Raw genomic sequence first — 20,268 nt, 5'->3', positions numbered from 1 at the left:
TGAGGCCAGGACACAAGAGAATGGCCCAGAACACTGGAGAGTTGGTGGGAAAGATTGGGGGCATATCTGCAGCCTGGCGTACATAGTAATTGCTCAACCTCACAGTAGCCAGTATTTTTTTTTTTTTTTAGCTGTTACAAGACTCACAAGAACCTCTCTGCTCACTGTGTCTCAGATCACCCATTTCTCATCATACCATGAAATCCTCACCATAACCTTTATTGGTCCAGCCAGGATCTCAACCCTGTCTGGCTCCAAAGCACACGTTCTTAGCAGCCATTTACTCACTGGGATTCCTAGTGGTTTCCCTGCCTCTTTGATACTGCGGGACCATAGCTGGTTAACTCCCCAACCTCAAGCAACCTCCACTTTTGCTCCTTTCCCCTCATTAGTTATTGGGGTGATGCAGGAAGTTGTGAGAAATAAAAAATAAGGGGGAAATGCCTGGATTATGCTGTGTATATAGTGTTACCTAGCTACTAGGTATTTGTTAATTCTCCAGGTAGTTAGTGTCATTGGATAAGTACTGTCTGAAAATCAAGACATCCACTTACTCCTTACATGTTTTGTTTTTCTAGCCCCAGGATTCAGAGCAATGGATGGAAGTCATACCGGGAAAGATGTCGGGTCTATGTCAAGGAGACCCCTGCCCCCTACTATGGCTCAGGGGGCAGGAGATGCTTGTGCGGAGGTTGTCTCTGGAGGTGCTGGCGGGGCAGAGTGGGGTGGGGAGCCCAGGAAGCCTGCCTGGGGTACACTGGGGGTAGGTGGTAGTAGCCACCCTCTAAGGAGGATGTGATCCAGGGCAGCCCTTGCCGAATAATGGCAGGGACAGGCTCGACGCCGCCGCTCTGCCACTCCGGAGAGCAGTGGAGCTCTCTCTTTGTCCTGGAGAGCTGGCTGCAGCTGGAGCCCTTCTGGAGGGTGTTCACGTCAAAGGCTGCGGCGGGCATTTTGCGGTTCAGGGCAGTGTTGGATTCTGATTTCGCCCAGCCCCGGAGATGGACTCCGTTTGCGGGGGTTCATGGGAAAGGACTGCAGCGCGTCTGTCGATCATTGAGCACGTTTTCACATCGACCCTGCAGATGTGAACCTGCGCTTTCAGCGCATTCATCAAAGCCTCGGGAGAGCTGACCCTGTGTCTCCCCCCTCATCTCCCGGGCCCAAGGCGTTCTGGCTCCAGGAGCCCCCCCCCCCCGCCCCGCTTTCCTCTCGCCTGCCCCGGCGCCCCTGGCCTTGGGCTGATTTCCTCGAGACGTGCCGCTGTTTGCCAACAGCAGGCAGCCACGAAAACGGCCCCTTTCTTTCATCTCCGGACGGGGTTCCACTACAGTTTCCTGCAGGGATCGGCGAGTGGGCGGGCAGCCAGTTGCGAACAGCGAGCTCAGCCAAAGCGACTGGGGCAAGAGCACAGTGCTGCGTCCTGGAACCGCAGCTGGAAGGGACTCCCAGGGAAGAGCCTTTTACCGGGAAGACGCCAAGTCCGGAGGGAAAGAGCCCTGTCCAAGGTCACCGGCTGGCAGAGCGCACCTGTCGTGTGCGCCGCCTCGAGTCCGCTCCGGGCCGGGAGGAGTCTGGCTCGCGGAATGGAAATCACTGCACACCCTGGCCGCCCGCGCCTCTGGCTCTTCTGCCACTGTTGACACTCCGGACCCGCAGGCTCACCTCTCGAGGACTGGGCGGGGGGTGGGGGGTGGAGGTGGGGAGGCCTTTCGGGCAACCAGCAACGCGCTGGCTCTCCCCGCAACCCGGGCGGACCCACCCGCCGGGTGCCCACCCGCCACGGCCTCGCTCACCAGCCCGCACCCAGGGTGAGGGCCTGCCCTCAGACTGCGGCCCCGCCCCTCGCGCGGCGGCCCCGCCCCCCGAGACTGCAGGCTGGCCCCGCCCCTCGCGCCACAGTCGCAGCCCCGCCCCGCCGCACCTGGCCCCAGCCCGGCGCGCCCCCCAGCGCCAGCGCTCGCGCGCGCTCCTCCGCCCTCCCGGGGGTGTGCGGCGCGCACCGGCTCTGGGCGGGGCCCTGCAGTGGCGGCGGGGCTCCTCCTCCTGCTGCTCCTCCTCCTCGCTCCCAGCACCTCCCCGACCTCCCCCTCGGGCGCTCTCGCGCTAACTGCGCTCTTCCGGGGCCCCTCTGCCCGCTTCCAGCCATGGTGCTCTGGCGCTCGGCGTTCTTCATCTGCCTCGCTTTCTCCTTGGCCACTCTGGTCCAGAGAGGTAAGGCGGGCGGGGGGCGCGCGGGGACCCCGCCCTGTGGGCCCGCGGGGCGGGGGCTCGGCGCCCCGCGGCCCCGTGGTGCGCATGAGCGGCCCGGCCCCCACCTCGCAGGCCTGCGGCGGAGGCTGCGGGCGGGTGGGCGGGGCAGTGGGGGTGCGAGCCCCGGGCCCGGGGGGACTGACCTTGCCGCGATCCAGGTGGTCGGAGAGGAGGGACCGGGACCCCTCTGGGTGCTGGGCTAGAAACAGCGGGTTAATCCTCCTTTAAAATCCTGAAAGAGGTGTCACCGCCGGTGACAACAGCTGTCCCCAGGAGATTGCTTTTGGGAAAACCTTGAAGAGAGCACACTCATTCCCTTGAGCGGGGCTTCTCAGAAAGAGCACACTCATTCCCTTGAGCGGGGCTCCTCAAAATGTGTTTTGAGGCCACCTGCAGCAAAAGCACCCAGGGAGATTCCTGGGCGAATTCCTATCCCCTTTTGTCAGGATATTTGCGGGGACGGGATGGGGGGGCAGCGATGTGTAGGTCTAACCAGCTCCCCAGGTGCTTCTGGTGCCCGCCCCAGTTTTCTAGCCATTGGCGACTTTTGCCAAGGAGGTAGAGAGAGAGAAATGCTGCGGAATCAAAAGAGCAAGTGTCCTAGAGCCGCACTACTCCAAGTGTGGTCCAAGGGCCCTCGTAGGCATCACCTGGGACTTCTTGGGAATGCAGCATCTCAGGCCCCGCCCCTGACTTAGTGAGTCTGATTCTGCGTTTTAACTAGATCCCCGGGTTGTTCGCAGGCATATTTGAGAAGCATCTTAGAATAAATGCAGTGTGTGGTTAAAAATAGGACCTCCAACACGTACAGACAGAATCTTCTTACACTTATTTATATCCCATCTCCACATCAGAAAAAGGTTTGAGGAAAACACTGCAATTAAGTAGAGTTGGGCTCTGAGCTTCCTGACAAGGAAGGCAAATTCAGCTAGTGAAAAACATGAGCTCAGCAAAAACAAAACTTTGTCCTTGTACTGAGTGCTAGTGAGATTTATGTTACACACGAGGAACACTGGAAAACAGTAGACAGTCTAAGGTAGTTTTACAAAAGATGCAGAAATATTTCTCATGTGGGCAGCCATCCTGGACCTGATACAAGAAGAGCCATTCAACATTCTACAAAGGTGTCAGGCTCTGTTCCAGAGACCGATGATGCAGCAGTGAATCAAACTAAGACTGCCTTTCTGGAGCTAATGCCCTGGTGTGGGGAGAAAACAAGCATAGACATCACAATCTACATAATATATTGTTAGTGCTGTGAAGGAAAATAAAGCAAGTTATAGGGTTGTTGCATTTTCTGTTTCATTTTTCTTCTTCGGGGTTAACATTTTAATTTTTTATGATGCATTTGTGGGAAAAAGTGTAATTGCTTGATTGACTTTTGTTGGTATGGAATGTTTGAAAGTGCACGCACAGAAAAATTAGAAAAATGATATTCCCTTCAAGGCTATATTCTTCAGCATGGTATGCACACTGAGAGGAGGAATAGAAATGAACAGGTCTCAGATTTTCACCATGATATGTCATACTAGGTGATTTAGGAGGTGCTGGAGGAGTCTGTGAACCATTGCAACCATTTTACAGGTGAAAGTGGCACAGAGAAATGTGAGGTAACTTGCCTCAGGTGGCAGAGCTAAGATTTGACCCCAGGCTTGTCTGATGCCACGGTCCTTGCTTATAAGCACCTGGAGGGTGCCCTCCTGCCTTGGGAAAGTTTTCTGAATTTCACTTGGTTTGCTCGGCCTTGTTAGGCCTAACAATGGCATTTTGAGGGGACCAGGAGTATGTCACTCTCAGATCTGTGGCCCTGCCACCAGCTACCACCTCCTGAGTGCTTGCTGTGTGCCAGGCACCTCACATGTCTTGTTTTCAGTTGCCCCAACAATTTTGTAGGAAGGCATTACTTTGCCCTTCAGGGTCTGGCAAGTTGAGACAGACTGTATTTTAGTAGTTCTGAAAAATCCTCTGAGGACAAATATGTTGCCTGCATGCACCTACAGAAATGGGAAGCTGATCTTTTGTGTGGTGGGGGAAGAATCACAGTGGTACAGGAGGGGAGTAATGATCACGAAGGTTCCATTTCCCCAAATGCCTTCCACGCACCAGGCCCTTGGTGCCTCACACACATTTACCCCTCATAACCACCCTGAAGGTTTTGACAGTATGACCCCTCTCGCCTTCTTGTGTCCATAACGGCCATTTGTATATGGCCTTGAAAAGTAACTCACTGGTAACCCATTTCTCAGATGAAAAATGAGTGGCCCAGCGAGGTTTAGGACTTAAACTCAGGTTTGTCTGAATAACCAAAGCAGGGGTCATGAACGTAGAATACCTCTGGGCCTCAGTTTCCCCATTTGTAAAATGGGGATAACCAGAGCATCCACATCAAGGGATTGTTAGCAGGATTGAATGAATACAGATGGATAAAGTGCTTAGCACAGCGTGTGGCTCCCAGCGAGCTGTTAGTAATTCTTACGTTGCCTAAAACATTCCAAGCCACGGTTTAAAAATACGCAGTGCAAACCTTGAAAATATCAAGCTAAGTGAGAGAAGCCAGACACAAAAGCTCACATATTGTATTGTCCATTTATATGAAAGGTCCAGAGTTGGAAAATCCATAGCGACAAAAAGTACATGACTGGTTGCCAGAGGCTTTTGGGGTGTGATTGGGGAATGGAGGAGTGACTGCTTCACATAGGTGCAGTTTCCTTTTGGGGTGATGAAAATGTTCTGGAACTAGATAGAGGTGATGGTTGCACAGCCTTGTGAATGTACTAAGAGCCATCGAATTGCACACTTCTAAAGGGTGAGTTGTATGGTGCATGAATTATATCTCCGTTAAAATTTTTTTTAATATAAAAATTTTTATATGTCCATTTAAAAAAATTCACTGTAGTCCAAGCAGAACAAATGAGAGTGATGGCAGCTTGTGACCCCTGGGACTTGGTCACATAGGGGAGAGAGAAGAGCAGTGGGCCCCAAGTGCTGGTGGTATTGGGATGTAGGCTAGGATCCAGGCAGAAGCCCTGTGGGCCTCCTTGGGATGGGATATTGGGTATGAGCCAGACAGGCCACAGGGGCATGTGCTGGGTTGGCCAGATCTACCCAATCCCTCCAGCCTCCATCCCTGACTTTCCTGGGTTCTTCCAGCACTTGGTGTTGGTGCTTTTCCTGCTGTGTGCCCACTCCTACTCTTTGCACCTGGATGTCCTCGTCTGCTGCTCTGGGTGGGCTTGGGGAGGCCTGGCTGCAGGGGGTCCTGTCTGCCAACCCAGACTTGGCTCTCCCTGAGTCTTACTCACAAGTCCACTGATTAGCCGATCTCGGTTTGCATGTAAAAGGTTAAAAAGTCACCGTAAACGTCTAACCAAAACTTGTGGGCAGTACTTGAAAGAAGGGAGATGATCCATATGAGGGTGAGTGGGAAGCTGTGCTGGGTTCCCGCAGATAGCCAAGCCCTAATCCCTGGCACCTGTGACTCTTAGGGTATGTGTAAAGAGGAATTAAGGTAGCTAATCAGCTGGCCTTAAATAAGATTCTCCTGCATTATCCTGGCCAATTGAGGGACAAGGGTCCTTTAAATATGGAAGGTGGAGGTAAAGGAGTGAGAACGGTGCGATGTGAGAGAGATTTGGCCCAAAGATGGAGGGCCACAAGCCAAGGAATGCACACACAACCTCTAGAAGCTGAAAAGGGGGACAGACTCTCCCCGAGAGCTTCCAGAAGGAACAGAGCCCCGCTGACACCTTGCTTTTAGCCCAGTGAGAACTGTGTTGGACTTCTGACCTCCAAAACAGTAAGATTAAAGAAATGAAGTATGTGTTTGAAATCTTTCGGAATTTGTTGTAGCTGCAAGAGCAAACTAATAGAACAGCTAAGGGGTAGATAATAGCTTCCTCTTCATTCCTTGAAAAAACTAGCTTGTGCTGTCTCCTTACATTGTTTCGGTTTTGCTATCTTAAACCAATTCCCTATATGCTCTGAGTTCAGGAGTTTAAATGTGCAGAAAATTGGATTGCAGTGATGTTCTTGGTGTGGAAATGGGCGTTTAGAAGCACCTCTGAGGGCCCTGGAAGACCGCTACATCCTTTTTGCCTGGGTTTGATTTTTTAGAGCTACTTCACAAGGAAATTGGAGCCGGTGCCTACAGTGCCCCCGCCCAGAGGCCTTTACCTTCTCTCCCCCCCCACCCTGAGTCCTGATGGCTGCTTGATGCAGTGCTCTCTGTGGCCCAGCAGACAGATCGAGGGGTTTGGATTTGTCCGGCTGCACCTGCCCCTTTGCTGAGGAGGAAGGATGTGCGGCCCCACCGGTGTCCTGGCTTCAGCTGATTGTGTGGTTCCCACTCTCCCCAAGCCGGTGGGAGAAGAGAACCAGAGCAGGAATGGGGCCCGGGGGTGGTCCTGGACCTCCACTTGAGCCTCAACCTGCTTTGAGCTCTGTTTTTATGAGTTTTTGGTCCAGGGCTGCTCATAAGATGTCAAGGGGCTCTGCAGCTTTAGACCAACAAACACACTTGGAAAACTGTGGTTGAATTCCAGAGAGTGGTGCTCAGGGAACATCTGTTTACTGGGGGGCTAGACAACATCTGGCTGGCAATGCCAGGTGGTTCGTTTGGGATTACTTTCCAAATTAGAGACGGTACCCTCAGCAGGAAATACTGTTGCAGTGCGGAATTCACTGCCACCAAAATAGTGCCCCGGCACAGACTGGGCTCATTTTGACATTCTTTTTATTGCTGCTTCAGCTAGCCTGGGATGACGGAATTAACACACAGCCTGCATTCCAGCGTGGCCCCCGCCATTTGCTGGCAACAGTTGCCTTATCTGCACCAAGAGGCTGCTGATGTCTGCTTTGTTGGCCTCACAGAATTGTTGGAGTAGCCAGTTAATTGCTAATGCAAACGGATGGTGTGTTAGGTTCCCTAGATGGGCCAAGAAGGCGAAGAGGCCACCTTCCTAAGGCGGTTCCAGTGAGAATTCGGGCGCTCGTGTTTACAAAAGCCTTTACTTGGCCTGCACGAAAACGCCCCTGAGTTGGTGAGCTGGGCTCAGAGTCCGAATGAGCAGGAGCAGCTCTAATTTAGTTGCTCTTTATAGCCCTTTCACTCCCTGTGGAGTTCTGGGCTCTTCTGCAGGAGCGATCCCTTTTTTTACCTTTCATCATTCATTCATTTGGCTCCTCGCTTTGGCTCAAAAAATGCAAGAATCCACAGTAGTGCTTAAAAAGAAACAAAAACTGTGTTTTAATCTTTTATTCATCGCATACTCTATACCATGTGGACTCGTAGTTTGGGGGCTCCATTAGTTTCTTCCCACCTCTCCCCTGAAACTGCTCCTGGCCAGGGTCAGCGATGGCTTCCTGTTGGGGGAAACGTGACACCTGAGGGACATCTGCCACCTTCTGGTCACCCCTGCACACACTGGAAGCACTTTCTCCCAGGCTTCTCACCTCTCTGACCTCAGGTGCTTCCAGGCTTAAAATTAAATTCCGTCTGCATACCTCTGAGTCTTCAGTTTCTATCCCCAGCCCTGAGAGCTCTTTACCTCTAGTCTCCTACATTCAGGATCCCCACAGCTGCAGGGTCCCTGCTAGTGGTCAGGTTCTTGAAATCAATCCTTCCAGTTCAGTTCTCCCCACCCACCCACCAGATCCTGGCCCTTCCCCCAGGGTCTCTGGAACTCCCATCCTCCCCATAATCTGGTAACCACAGGGTTCATGCCCTGTGCAGCTGTGGTAAATTATTTTGACCCTTACCCCTGCTAATAGGCATCTCAGAAGGACCCTGTGCCATCCTGAACTTCTGCTTGTCCCCTCCAGACCTGCTTCTCCCACCTGAGTACCTGCACCCTGTCCTGCCACGGCTCATTCTTTCACACCCCACATCTGATTGGTCCACGGACTGCCCTCCAAATCCTTCAGATTCCTACCTCCTCCCCCCTCCCCCCGGCTTCCTCTCTTGGTGGGGTCACCAGTGCCCCTCTTTGTGGGGCCCTGGCAGTGACCTCCCAAGTGGTGTCCCAGAGTCCACTCCTGCCCCCTACAGTTCAGTCTCCACACAGCAGCCAGGTGATCTTTCAGAAACCTAAGGTATCCTGTCCCTCTGCCCAGAACCTTCCAATGGCTTTGAATTATAATGAAAACCAAATGCAAACCCTTACTGAGGCCTACAAGACCCAACAGAATGGGGCCTACTCATCCTCTGGCCTCCACTCCCTGCCCCCCAAGTAGGCTAAGCACTCCCCTCTAGCTGGAAGGTCCTCCCGCAGATAGGTGTGACCTCACTTCCAGTCACATGCCCCTACCTTAGGCCCTCCCTGACCCCCTACCTGAAATAGCATCCCAATACCCTTCTATCCCAGCCTGCTTGGGCTTGCTTTAAAGTCCTCATGCCCAGATATTTTCTGTCTGCTGTCTTGTCTCTGCCGTCAGACTTTTGCTTCATGAGGGAAGGGACTTTGTTTTCATCTGCTTTGTCACCAGTATCTAGAACAATCCCTGGCACAGGGAGTGGGCAGGAAATGGATGGCAGGCATAGATACAGCAATTCAACCTCTAATTAAAGTGCTGTTTACAAGATCTGGGCAGAGTTAAGGGAGGCCAACAAGGGCTGGTGAAGCAAACACAGGGAGTGATTTGTACTCTGGGCTTCAAGGGAAGGAGGGGTTCTGGCGTCCCCGGGTAGATAGGGCTGGGGGCGCTGGACAGGCCACCTGCGGGGCAAGAGCTCAGACAATAAACATGCAAGCATGCCCCCCATCCTTCCAGTCTTTGCTTCTGCATCCTGTGGCTCATCCCGTGGGTCCTGAGCCGTGTCCCTGGGGGCACTGCAGCAAACTCTTGGTGATGCCATGGATATTTTTTCAATTTTGAGGAACATGCATCAATCAATGTCTGTCAGATACCACACAAACTGCCACCGTTGAATTGGTTGGAAGGAAGCACTTCATAAACAGAGCTGTTAGGTATTTCTTTTGGTCGAGGGGTGCTGTGGGGAAAACCACAGAGGGCAGGCCTGCACCTGCCCTCAAGGAACTTACAGAGCTGGGAGCAACTCTGCATAGTGACTGCCGCACGTGTCCTGGCTCCGGACCACTTGTTCACGCGGTAGCAGATAAGGCCTCCCTTGCGCTCTGACTTCTGGTTGGGTTCAGCCCTTTGGGTCTCTTAATGTCTCTGTGACTTCCTCACACTGAGAAGTGCCCATCCATTCATCAGCTGATGGACATTTGGGCTGTTTCTACCCTTTGACTGTCGAGCATTGTGTGGTCATGAACATCGGCATATAAGTCTTTGACCACCTGTTTACAGTTCTGCAGGGCACATATCTAGCGCACGGCCTCGGAAGCCACACAGCGTCCCTTCTCTAACTGCTGGTTCTTTATGAACTAATTGCCATCATGCATCTTATGGTTGATAGCTGTGCTTTCCCCTCTTCCCTTGATGCCACGCTGCTGTCATCAGCTCTCAGGGTGTTTCTCCAGTGAGGGGGTTGGACTAGCTGGCTCTGAGGGTCGTTCCTGCGCTGATGTTCTATGAGCTTCACTTGGCCCTATTTGCACAGGCTCCCTCCATGAGAGGGCGAGCACAGTACCCAGCATGTGGCCCCCTTGGAAGCGCCTGCACAGTGGGAGTTTCAAGGGCTTTGGATTATCTCATTAATGTAAGGCAGCCGGGCATTTGTTCTTCTCCCCCTCTATTTCTACTTGAGAAAGAGTCACGAAGGGTTGAGTACTTTCTGTCCTGGGTAGAGGCTGTTGAGCTGAGTTTCTCTCCCAGGGCACTATTGACATTTGGAGAGGGATCATTAGGATATTTAGCATTCACCCCCGGCTTCTACCCATTAGATGTCAGTAGCACCCCGCCCCACCCCGAGTCTTGCCAACCCCAAAATGATTCCAGACATTGCCCAGTGTCCCCAGTGGGCAGAACTGTCCCAGGTTGAGACCCACGGCTGTAGAGACAGACATGTTGTTTGTAATTCCAGCCTCTGTTTTCAGTATTCCTCGTGAGTCCCTAAAGTTTTCTGTCCTTGTGTTGCCTGCAGATAGACATGTGGGTGTAAGTCCGATCACACCCAATCTGGCTTGGTATCCGCTCAAGCTGACTCTAGGCTTCTTGGCTAGCTTTGAGCTCATCCTAGTCTGATCAGGTACATCCCCAGTCTCTTCAGGTAGTTATTTTCTGCGTAGATTTCCACAGATGGCTCATCCCATCTAGTTTGTGTTCATCCTTATTAGTTTCACTTTTAGATGGTGACCTTGTCTCTTTAAATACCTTTGACGATTTTCTGAGAACCAGTGGAGAAAAATTGAACAGAAAAATGAACCGAAGACTTGACCAGGCAATTCATAGGAGAGGAAATCAAATAGGACAACAAGCATATGAAAAGATATTTAACCTCATTAGTAATCAGAGCTGCAAATTAAACTGTAATAAGATAAAATTACCTACCCTCCAGCAGGCTAAAAATTATAATAAAGCCTGACGATACCAGGTGCTTACATGGTTACAAGAGTAATATGCATTCTTTGTGGTAAACTTGGAAAGTGTAGAGAAAATCCAAATCCCGTAACCCAGGTTTAAGCAGTGTTAATGTATTGGAATATAGTATTTCAGTAATATTTATTATGCAGAAATATATATTGCACATTATTGGTGTCAAACTGTGCATATAGCTTTAACCTTGTTGTGAAATCTAATATAGATCCAGAAAAGTGAGCAAGGCCTTTAAAATGTGTCCTCACCATGCAGATTGAGAAACAGAATGTTGACAATACCCCCGTAGACGTTCGCAAGCCCCCTCATGATCCCAGCCCCCTCTCCCCTACCATCTGATTTTTGTGGAGTCATTTTATTTTCTACTTCTACCACCTTGTGTATGTGGCCCTAAATAATACGATGTAGTTTGGCCTGCATTTTAACGTTACAGAAATGGAATTGCACTGGATGTACGTTTTTGTGTTTTGCCTTTGTCCCCCAACATGGCTAATGATCTGTTGTGTGTGTTTGTAGTTCATTCATTTTCATTGCTATGTATTTTTCTGCTGTTTGAATATACTGTAAGTTTTTGTAATGCATTATCTTATTGACATATATGGAGATAATTTCCAGTTTTTGACTGCTTCAAGCAGTGCTGTGCCATGACCATTCTTCTGCAGATGGGCACAAGTTTCTCTGGGAAAGGAGTTCTCAACCAGTGGTCTGGGGACCTTTGGAAAGCCCATGAGACAATTTCAGCTTGAATTGCTAATATTATAAGTATCAGTGGATATACCTCAAGCACAAGATCTCTGACATTCTCAATTGTTTAGTATTGGAGTCATAAGGCCAAAATTTTGAAAATTGCTCTTCTAGGGTTATACTTAGTCGCATTTCTGGGTTAAATGGTGTTTGTAATTTCAGTCTTAACAGGTGATGCTGCACAGTCTTCCAAAGTGTTTTTACGGGTTTATCTTCCTATCAGCAGTGTATAAGCATTTCTGTTGTACCACAACCTCACAACTTGAGTATTACGTTAGCTGCTGGTGGGGTTATAATTTTATATTGTTATGGTTGGTTTTGTATCTCTCCGCTTACTCATGAGGTTGACCATCTTTGCATATATTGTCCCATTTGATTTCTTCTTTTATGCATTGCCTGGTCAAGTCTTGGTTCATTTTTCTATTTTTTAAAATTAATTTATATATTTTTAATTTACATCCAAGTTAGTTAACATATAGTGTAATACTGATTTCAGGAGTAGAATTTTAGTGCTTCATCACTTACATATGACACCCAGCGCTCATCCCAACAAGTGTCCTCCTTAATGCCTCTCGCCCATTTAGCCCATCCCCCCCACCAAACCTCCTCCAGCAACCCTCAGTTTCTTCTCCGTATTTAAGAGTCTCTTATGGTTTTCCCCCCTCCCTGTTTTTATATTCTTTTGGCTTCCCTTCCCTTATGTTCATCTGTTTTGTATCTTAAATTCCACATATGAGTGAAGTCATACGATATTTGTCTTTCTCTAATTTCGCTTAGCATAATACACTCTAGTTCCAACCACATTGTTGCAAATGGCAAGATTTCATTCTTTTTGATTGCTGAGTAATATTCCATGGTGGATACACACACATACACACACACACACACATACACACACACACACATACACACACACACACATACACACACACACACATACACACACACACATACACACACATACACACACATACACACACACATACACACATACACACACACACATACACACACACATACACACACACACATACACACACACACACACATACACACACACACACACACACACACACACACCCCATATCTTCTTTACCCATTCAACTGTCAGTGGACATTTGGGCCCTTACCATACTTTGGCTATTGTCAGTAGTGCTGCTATAAACATTGCGGTGCACGTGCCTCTTCAAAACCGCACACCTGTATCCTTTGGATAAATACCTAGTCATACACCCTTGGTTGTAAGGTAGTTTATTTTTAATTTTTTGAGGAAACTCCATACTATTTTTCAGCGTGCCTGCAACAGTTTGCATTTCCACCAACAGTGCAAGAAGGTTCCTCTTTCTCCGCATCCTCACCAATATGTGTTGTTGCCAGAGTTGTTAATGTTAGCCATTCTGACAGGTATGACATGGTAGCTCATTGTGGTTTTGATTGGTATTTCCATGATGATTGATGTTGAGCATTTTTTCACGTGTCTGTTATCATCTGGATGTCTTCTTTGGAAAAGTGTCTATTGTCTTTTATCCATTTCTTCACTGGATTATTTGTTTTTTAGGTGTTGACTTTGATAACTTCTTTATAGATTTTTGGATACTAACCCTTTGTCTGATATGTCATTTGCAAATATCTTCTCCCAATCTGTTGGTTGTCTTTTAGTTTTGCTGATTGTTTGCTTCACTGTGCAGAAGCTTTTTATCTTGATTAGGTCCCAATAGTTCATTTTTGCTTCTGTTTCCTTTGCCTCTGGAGACATATCAAGTAAGAATTTGCTGCAACCGAGGTCACAGAGGTTGTTGCCTGTTTTCTCCTCTAGGATTTTGATGGCTTTGTCTTACCTTTAGGTCTTTCATTCATTATGAGCTTATTTTTGTGTATGGGGTAAGAAAGTGGTCCAGGTTCATTTTTCGCTGTCCAGTTTTCCCAGAACCACTTGCTGAAGAGACTATCTTTATTCCATTGGATATTCTTTCCTGCTTTGTCAAAGATGAGTTGGCCATATATCTGTGGGTGTGTTTCTGGGTTCTCTATTCTGTTCCATTGATCTGAGTGTCTGTTTTTGTGCCAGCACCATACTGTCTTGATGATTACAGCTTTGTAATACAGCTTAAAGTCCAAGATTGTGATGCCTCCTGCTTTGGTTTTCTTTTTCAAGAACGTGGCTGTTCTAGTTGTGGCTGTTCTCTGGGGTTCACTGGGACCTTTGCCTGTGGAGAGGCCGTATAGCCTCTACCAAATGTTCTCCAAGCAGGGGAACTGCTTCTTCCCATGTGGCCCATAGACCTCTCAGACCCTGCTGCTGCGTGCTCCTGGGTATTCACCCTTCCTCCCCACCAGAGCACCACCAGCTACTGAGTTTTGGAATTTCTGACTCTGCGCTCCTCATGCTCCTCATGCTCCTCTGTTTATAGAGTCCTAATGGTATTGAAACCCTCTCCTTTCTCCCCATCAGTGATTTTGGGGGAACAGATTTCTTGCTTAGTCCCTTGTGAGAGTTTTCACTCTCTCTCTCTCCAGCTACTGTTGGGGGAGTTGTTTTCCTGCACTCTCCTGATGTGCCACACTCTCCCCTACTTTCTCTGTTCTCTCAGCAAAAACAGTTCCCTATCCTCCTTGGCTTTTCTCTCCCCCAGTTCCTCTCCACACTGTATACCTGCTGAGTTCTGTGGCTCAAGTTATACAGATTGTTGTGTTAATCGACAGATCCATTTCCTAGGTGTGCAAAATGGTTTGGTGCTGATCTAGCTACATTTCAGGGACAAGATGAGCTGAGAACTCGTGTGCTGATCCACCATCTTGAAAGAAAAAAACCCATTTTTCTGTTTTTATATTCTCATTAACAATGCTTTATTTCCTCTTGTGCTTGGCTATTCTTGGCTGTGTACTGCTCATTGTCCTTGAAATATATATGTGGGGATTCTTTGAAGGCTAGGATAAATGTGCCTTGTTCCAGAGATTTGTATTTGATTTTGTCAGGTGCTTTGGGATGCTATTCATCTTGGCTCACCTAAAACAGGTTCCTAAGCTTTCCCCCTTGTTTCTCCAGCACTAACGCAGCCTTCCTTGCAGCCCTCTGGAGGCCAAACTGGGAAAGGACAAGTTTGTTTCTGAGTCACCCTTATGTCAAGGGTGTAGGTCTTTAGGGTCCTGATTTAATGTTGGAAGAATTTGCTGTTAGATTTCCTCGATTTAGGTGGCATGGCCCATGTTTCAGATCCTTTTGCCTGCCTTGGAAGGTTGTGGAAACAAGTTTATCCAGTTTGGCAAATGCCTTCAGGGCAGACAGCTGGATCTGCATGGGTTCCTAGTCTCTGGATGTCCTGCCTTCTGATAGGTTTTGTTGTGGTTGTTTTTACCATCTTGTCAGCTGTTCAGGGCTTTTAAGGGGATGTTCTTAAAATCAGCCCTTTTCATCATTTGTAATTGGAAGGTCAGTCTGAATGATGTGTCCTGCCATTGCTAAAAACACAAGTTGAGATACATAAATATCGTGTGTGTGTGTGCGTGTGTGTGTGTGTGTGTGTGTGTATCTTTATCCTGTTTATATAACCTCATATTGTCTTAAGTAAAATTGTTTGGAATGCATGATTTTTGATGGATATTGCAGTGGACTCTAGGTCTTTGCGGTTATAAATTACATTTCAAAATCTTTGTTCATAATATTTGAGGATAATGGTACCTAATTACGGGGTGGCTGGGAGAGGTGGAAGCGAGAAGGTCTGAACCTTAGTGCTTAATTCATGCCAGTGATTGTAACTGTTGTTATCACCCGCGCATATGGAATGGCTTGAGGGGGCACATGGAGCAGGCCTGCCTAATGGCCTGGCCTCGGTGTTTTCTGTGAAGGGAAGACAAAGACAAGTCTTGTGCTGAGAGTGTGAGGAGACAGCTAGAGAGTGAAGGTTGGAAGGAGCAATGCTGGAGGATGGAGGAAGCCGATTAAGGAATTTTGGATTGCCCAGGCACCCTGAGGGCCTGGCTCGAGGAGCACACCTGGAGCCAGCGTCTGTGCCCGTGCCAGTCAGCACGGGGATGCCAGGCCTGCTCCTGAAACCTGGCCCCAGCCCAGAATGCAGCAAGGTGAAGTCGGCTCCTTCCTTGAAGTGTTAAGTGCTGCTGGGCTGGCCCAGATGACTCAGGCACTGGCTTTGCTTCAAGGAGCTCCCAATCCAGTGTGGCCAGAGGGTGACCTGTGGTAGAAAGGGAACCCGGCCACTGCCAGGCAGCTCCACTGTGCTCCATGAGTAGGAGGGAATGTGCTAGAAGTCGGGGGGGGGGGCAGCCTCAAGCAAAGGGGCAGTGGCCAGGTAGCTGTAGCCTCAAAAGAGGAGGGAGGTCTGTCTGACAGTGAGGATGGTTTGTTTTGTTTTTGGTTTTTGGTTTGTTGTTTTTTTTTTTGTTTGTTTTTTTGTTTTTGTTTTGTTTTTGTTTTTGTTTTGGTGCAGCCACAATCCTCCCTTTAACTGAGGAAACAGGCAGAAAATCACAACAGGACTTGCCCATGATCACGGAAGTGACCTTTGTATCTGCTGCCTCTGAAGTGCAGAAGCCTTTGTGTAACAGGTTGATTTCCCTTCCCCTCCTGTATATTAACATAATTCCATTTTTACATACTGCACAATTCAGTGGTTTTTAGTATATTCACAGAGTTGAACAACAATGACCACGCCAGAATTTTGGAACACTTTTTCACCCTGGAAAAAAAAAAAAACCCATTCCCCACTCGCTAGTCCCACCCTCCTCCCCAGCCCTGGCCACCACTAATCTCTTTTCAGTCTGTATGGATTTGCTGGTTCTCAACATTCCAAACAAACAGTTACATGGTATTTCTCCTCTCGTGACTGGCATCTTTCATTTAGCACCATGTTGGCAAGATGCATCCGTGTTCTAGCACGTATCTGTACTTAATGCCTTTTGATGGCCAAATAGTATTCCATTGTGTGGGCATAGTATTTTATTTATCCATTGGTTAGTTACAGACATTTGGGTTTCTACTTCTTGTCTGCCATGAATCCTGCTATAAACATTTGCATACATGTTATTGTGTGGACTTAAGTTTTCAATTCTCTTCAGTGGAATTGCTAGGTCACATTGTAACAGTATATTTAACTTTTTAAGGAACTGTCGGGCTGCTTTTCAAAGCTGCTGTATCATTTTACATTCCCACCAGCAGTATATGATGGTTCCAATTTGTCCACATTCTTACCAACTCTTTTATTTCTGTTTTTGTTTTTGTTTTTGTTTTTTGTTTTGTTTTTTAGGAAAAACCCTAATGAGTGTGCAGTAGTGTTTCATTGTGGCTTTGGTTTGCATTTCCCTAATGACTCATGAAGCTGAGCATCCTTTCACGTGATTATTGGATCATGTCCTTGAGTGACAGTCTGTCCAGTGCAAAGGGTGTTAAACTGGGGCCAGGAGACCCGGAGCTATCCCTAACCCTACCCCAGCTCACAGTGGGTGCTTCACATTGTTAGATTTATTGATTCCCCGGTCCTTTATGGTCCAGGGTTTCTGTTTTAAATTTGTCTTCCCAGCTTCCAACCCCTTCTTGTCTCTTTCCATCCATCACCCTCTCCCTTTCTTTGATTCTTCTCACTCGTCTGAGGACCTGCTCAAGTTTTCCTTCATCCTGTCACAGCTCTGCCTCCTGCCTCCCTTTTCAGCTCCTTTCCTTTCTCCTTCCTTCAAATTTCTATTCACTGCACTTTCTCCTCCTCTCCCTTAACTTCTCAAACAGGAACATGACTTCTGTCATTTTCCCCACTGGTCTACAGAAAGGTTTCATTAAGGCCACTGGGGTAAATGTGTTTTTTTAAAACTTGGTTTTTGAGGTAGCAGGTCCCAGACGGTTTACACTGGTGACCTTTCTGGGGAGTGGAATTAGAAGGAAGGGGGTGACTTCCTCCCTACTGTAGTCTTACTTGGGAATGTGCATACAGGGAGATTCCTGAGTACATTTACTTGAGAGCAGGCAACAGAAGTAATGGGGCATAGAACTGATAATGGAGGTTTAGACTAGTGACGTCCAAACAGTGGGCCCCAATAGCCTTTGAAATGACACTGGAGTCAAGCATTGTCTGTAGACACAGTACTGAAGCTAGGTCATTCATGTACTGCAATTTTAAAGTATATTTAGATGTTACTCTGATTTAAAAATTGCAGAAATCTTAGAGTCTGATCGAGCAAGTCTTCCTTAAATTACACTTTTTGTGAAATTTCCTACTTTCCCAAGTGTTTCATGCATATATACTTTAGGGTAAACTTTTCAAAATAAAAAAGTCCATTGGGATTTCGATTGGAATCACATTGACTTGATTTTTAGAGAACCAGTTTTTTTTTTTTATCAGTATTGAACTTTCCCATCCAAACACAAGGTTTCCCTCTCTATTTAGTTCTATGTTCTTTTTGTGTTTTATTTTTTTTTAATTTTTTTTTTAATGTTTCTGAGACAGAGACAGAGCATGAGTGGGGGAGGGGCAGAGAGAGGGGGAGACACAGAATCCGAAGCAGGCTCCAGGCTCTGAGCTGTCAGCACAGAGCCTGACGTGGGGCTTGAACTCACAAACCGTGAGATCATGACCTGAGCCGAAGTCAGTCGCTCAACCGAGTGAGCCACCCAGGTGCCCCTCTTTTTGTGTTTTATAACTTCTTCATGTTTATAATTCACATTTCATATTACTTATTCCCAAGTACTTTATAGTATATACTCCTGTTGTAAATAGGCTCTTATTTTCCCGTTAAATTTCCTAAGTGATGATGTTTGGGATCTGACAAAGCTCCTGAGTTTGTATTTATTTTTTATTACCAGCCACCTACCCAAACAATCTTTATATTTCACCTAGTTTTTCACTTGATCTTCTTGGCATTTCTAGGTATATAATCAAATATTCAAATAGTGATGGCTTTGCCTCTTCTTTTCAAGTATTTCTTTTCTTCCTCTTTGTAATCTCTTATCTGATTCTACTGGCTAGCACACTGAGGAGCATGTTAAGTAATAATGGTGCTAAAGGGCCTCCTTGATTGTTCATGATTTGGGTTAAGGATAAATTCTTACTCCTATTTTACTAAAAATTTGGCTTTTTAAAAAATCGGAATTAAGACACTGTATTTTATGAAGTGATGTTTTGGCATATCTTACATCTGTCTGTTCCCCTTTAACTTATCAATATAACAAATTACTTCACCGGATCCTTCTCTAGCATCCAGGTGATCCTTGGCAAGCCCACTGTGGTTTGTATATATTCTTTTTAAATATCTAACTGGATTCTATTTGTACACTTTTTAAATTGAAGTTAAATTGTTATATAACATTATGTTTTCATTATACAACATACTCATTTAGTATTTGTATACGCTACAAAGTAATCATCACAATAAATGTAGTTACCATCTGTCACCATACAATTGACCCCCTCCCTCGCTCCTCTGATAACCACCAATCTGTTTTCTGTATCCGTGAGTAGGTTTTGTGTTGTTTTGTTTTTTAGATTCTGTATATAAGTGAAATCATGTATTTGTTTTCTCTGTCTGACTTAATTCACTTAGCACAGTATCCTCAAGGTCTATCCATGTTGTTGCAAATGGCAGTATTTTCTTTTTTTATGGCTGAGTAGTATTCTCGTGCGTGCGTGTGTGTGTGTATCTCACCCTTTTTTATCCATTCATCCATTGATGGACACTTAGGTTGTTTCCATATCTTGGCTATTGTAAGTAATGCTGCAGTGAACACAGGGGGACATCTATCTTTTTGAATTAGTGTTTTTATTTTCTTCAGATAAATATCCAGAAGTGGAATATCTGGATCATAGGGTGGTTCTCTTTTTAACTTTTTGAGGAACCCCCATAGTGTTTTACAGAGTGGCAGCACCAATTTACATTCCTGTAAACCATGCACGAGGGTTCCCTTTTCTCCACATCCTCTGCAATGCTTATTATTTCTTTTTGGTACTAGCCATTCTAACAGGTGTTAGGTGGTATCTCATCATGGTTTTCATTTGCATTTCCCTGATGATGAGTGATGTTGAATATCTTTACATGTCTCTGTTGGCCATCTGGATGTCTTCTTTGGAAAAAATGTTTGTTTAGATCCCCTGTTCATTATTTTTATTTTTATTTTTTAAAGATTTTTTTGAACATTTTTATGTCTTTTTTTTTTTTAATTTTTAGAGAGGTGACAGGGGGAGATGGGCAGAGGGAGGGAGGAAGGGAGGGAATGAGAGAGAGAGAATCCCAAGCAGGCTCCATGCTCTTGGTGGTGCTTGCTCTCTTTAGATTTTCTTTCTTCTTAACTAATTTTTGAAATTTTACAGTTTTAGGATAATATTCTTTTAATCCAACTGAATGTAAGCTCCATAAAGACAAGATTTTTTTTTTGCCTGTTTTGTTTACTGCTGTATTCCCAGGACCTAGGACACATAGAAGGTGCTTACTTACAAATATTTGTCAAATGATTGAAAGAGGAAATCTGTGAATAAAGTCAGGTTTATTGCATTTATGAACAAAGGTTGTGAAAGCTGTGTTTTGTTATTTTGATTTCCATTGTGTTAGTAGTCTCTTTCTCATTTGTAACGTATGTATCAGTTAGTTTCTCCTCCATTTTTGATTAGGTTAGTGAGTGATTTATCTATTCTGGTGATCATTTAAAAAAAAAACCTAGGCACAATTTCCCTATTAGAAGAAATGAAGCCAGGTTCACTTCATCCTTCATGACACTGTTGGATAGCAGAAGACATCACCACAGTCTCTCTACATATATCTGAGGGGAAAAGTATG

General features: G+C 46.7%; 1 protein-coding gene across 1 annotated transcript in view; it reads left to right on the top strand.

The window, feature by feature from the left end:
* The first annotated feature begins 2,038 nt into the window (after window positions 1–2,038).
* The window catches only part of CD99L2 (CD99 molecule like 2), a 94,032-nt gene continuing 75,802 nt past the window's right edge, over window positions 2,039–20,268 (top strand). Inside the window, exon 1 of the mRNA XM_049644438.1 lies at window positions 2,039–2,214. Coding sequence (XP_049500395.1) covers window positions 2,148–2,214 — 67 coding nt within the window. The 5' untranslated portion in view covers window positions 2,039–2,147. The remainder of the gene's footprint in view (window positions 2,215–20,268) is intronic.

This window comes from Panthera uncia, chromosome X (genome assembly GCF_023721935.1).
Source record: "Panthera uncia isolate 11264 chromosome X, Puncia_PCG_1.0, whole genome shotgun sequence".
NCBI lineage: Eukaryota > Metazoa > Chordata > Mammalia > Carnivora > Felidae > Panthera > Panthera uncia.
The sequence above is the reverse complement of the archived record's forward strand: the minus strand, read 5'-3'. Positions and strand labels throughout refer to the sequence as shown.